This window comes from Salvelinus sp. IW2-2015, linkage group LG3, assembly GCF_002910315.2.
Source record: "Salvelinus sp. IW2-2015 linkage group LG3, ASM291031v2, whole genome shotgun sequence".
NCBI classification, from domain to species: Eukaryota; Metazoa; Chordata; class Actinopteri; order Salmoniformes; family Salmonidae; genus Salvelinus; species Salvelinus sp. IW2-2015.
This window is the reverse complement of record NC_036840.1, coordinates 26,287,944-26,290,806: the sequence shown is the minus strand read 5'-3', so window position 1 is coordinate 26,290,806 and position 2,863 is coordinate 26,287,944. Positions and strand designations below refer to the sequence as shown.

The 2,863-nt window shown below is 42.7% G+C and overlaps 1 protein-coding gene across 1 annotated transcript in view; it reads left to right on the top strand.

Moving 5' to 3' along the window:
* The window catches only part of hdlbpb (high density lipoprotein binding protein b), a 28,228-nt gene that overhangs the window by 11,705 nt on the left and 13,660 nt on the right, over positions 1-2,863 (top strand). The window contains 3 exon segments of the mRNA XM_070449594.1: positions 1,078-1,136; positions 1,923-2,073; positions 2,634-2,758. Of these exon segments, the coding sequence (XP_070305695.1) occupies positions 1,078-1,136; positions 1,923-2,073; positions 2,634-2,758 (335 nt within the window).

The window sequence follows — 2,863 nt, the reverse complement described above, 5'->3', positions numbered from 1 at the left end:
AACATAGACATTACAGACAAAAAGGCTACAATTTACATACATTTAAAACATTAACATAGACATTACAGACAAAAAGACTACAATTTACATACATTAACAGAGACATCACAGACAAAAAATAATACAATTTACATACATTTAAAACATTAACATAGACATTACAGACAAAAAGTCTACAATTTACATACATTTAAAACATTAACATAGACATTACAGACATACAGTGCATTCGAGAAGTATTCAGACCCCTTGGCTTTTTCCAGATTTTGTTACGTTACAGCCTTATTCTAAAATTGATTAAATTGTTTTTTTCCCCTCATCAGTATACACACAATACCCCATAATGACAAAGAAAAAAATGTTTTTGCAAAAAATCTATATTTTTTAAATATATGAAATTATAATATTAAAATATCACATTTACATAAGTATTCAGACCCTTTACTCAGTACTTTGTTGAAGCACCTTTGGCAGCGATAACAGCCTCAAGCCTTCTTGGTTATGACGCTACAAGCTTGGCACACCTGTATTTGGTGAGTTTCTCCCATTCTTCTCTGCAGATCTTTTCAAGCTCTGTCAGGTTGGATGTGGAGCGTCGCTGTACAGCTATTTTCAGGTCTCTCCAAAGTTGTTAGATCGGGTTCAAGTCCGGGCTCCGGCTGGGCCACTCAAGAACATTCAGAAACTTGTCCCAAAGCCACTCATGCGTTGTCTTGGCTGTGTGCTTAGGGTTGTTGTCCTGTTGGAAGGTGAACCTTTGCCTCAGTCTGAGGTCCTGAGCGCTCTGGAGCAGGTTTTCATCAAGGATCTCTCTGTACTTTGCTCCGTTCATCTTTCCCTCGATCCTGACTTGCATGATGCTGCCAACACCACTCTTCACCGTAGAGATGGTGCCAGGTTTCCTACAGATGTGACGCTTGGCATTCAGGCTGAAGAGTTCAATCTTGGTTTCATTAGACCAGAGAATCTTGTTTCTCTGGTCTTGGTGGTTCCAAACTTCTTCCATTTAAAAATGATGGAGGCCACTGTGTTTCTTGATCTTCAATGCTGCASACATTTWTTGGTACCKWTCCCCAGATCTGTGCCTCATCACAYTCCTGTATTTGAGCTCTACGGACAATTCCTTCAACCTCATGGTTTGGATTTTGCTCTGACATGCACTGTCAACTGTGTGCCTTATATAGAAAACCTGTTTTTGCTTTGTCATTATGGGGTATTGTGTAGGTTGAAAACATGAATTTAATCAATTTTAGAATAAGGCTGTAACATAACAAAATGGGGAAAAATTCAAGGGGCCTGAATACTTTCCGAATGCACTGTAAATATACTGAGTGTACAAAACATTAAGGACACCTCCCTAATATTGAGTTGCACCCCCTTTTGCCCTCAAAACATCCCCAATTCATCGGGGCATGGACTCTACCAGGTGTCGAAAGCGTTCCACAGGGATGCTGGCTCATGTTGACTCCAATGCTTCCCACAGTTGTGTTAAGTTGGCTGGATGTCCTTTTGACGGTGGACCATTCGTGATACACACGGGAAACTGTTGAGCGAAAACCCAGCAGCMTTGCAGTTCTTGACACAAACTGGTACGCCTGGCAACTACTACCATACCCCGTTCAAAGGCACTTTTGTCTTGCCCATTCACAATCCATGTCTCAAGGCTTAACCTGTCTCCTCCCCTTCATCTACACTGATCGAAGTGGATTTAACAAGTGACATCAATAAGCAATCACAGCTTTAACTACAACTAAAGACACTCATTAACACATTTCAAATGATATAGCAGTCTGATGCCTGACTGCACAGTTGGTGACGTGGCACGCATCCCTTGGTTGATGTAATGCAACTCCTGCGCATCTAGTCGGGCAGGAAGTGGACCATTGTGTAGTCTGTTGTGATGACCGTCTCCCTCCCTCCAGGAGGCCCAGGTGAGTGTTGAGGTGGCGGTCCCCCAGCGGTACCACAGGGCTGTGATGGGGCCTAAAGGCTGCAGGATCCAGCAGATCACCAGAGATTACGAGGTGCAGGTCAAGTTCCCAGAGAGAGACGACAACGCCAACAACACAGCAGGTCAGCCAAGGCGGTCTGAAAATGAATGGAAGTACTGTGTATATGGAGACTGTTTAGTGTCAAAAATGAGGGGTTAAATACCTGTAAAAAAGAAAAACAAATGTTTCCTGATCTTTTTTGTATCTCTAAGATATAGGTAGGAACCTTCAGAACATACTTCCTTTAGAATTGTATGGGGGTGTCTGTTGTTCCATGTAGTGACTCTGTTATTCAATGTATTTGCATGGGCTAATAGCAGTAAGGTCAACAACAAAAAATGTAATCAAATATGTATTGATTTTGATACTTCAAAGGGCCTTAAAATTCCAAATCAGATAGCTAAATGATCCTCGGTATGACCTTAAAAAAGTTTAGTAGAACCCCCCTCTCCCCTGGCTTGGACAAGGCTTAGACTGTAATGGGTTAACTTACACCTATCCGGCACCTTCATTTCTACCTAAAACAAACATGACCCCCGTTTTGTTGTTTGGTTCAAAACACGTCAGCTTGAAATTAAACATCGGAGTTTCACCAGAAACTCCCAAATAAGCCGTGTTCTTGTTGCCATGGTGACGCTGCAGGTCAGGAGCCCCCTCAGGAGAACGGTGACGCCAGCCCGGAGGCGGAGTTTGTCCTTTGCAAGTGTGACGTCATCACCATCTCGGGGCGGACGGAGAAGTGTGAGCTGGCAAAGATCGCCCTACTGGTATAAACTGTTAAGATGTTAACTTTTCACACTCTGTTGGGAGAGTGTTGTGTCCTTATTTTTTTCCTCACACACACACTCTCTCTCTCTCTCTCTCTCTCTCTC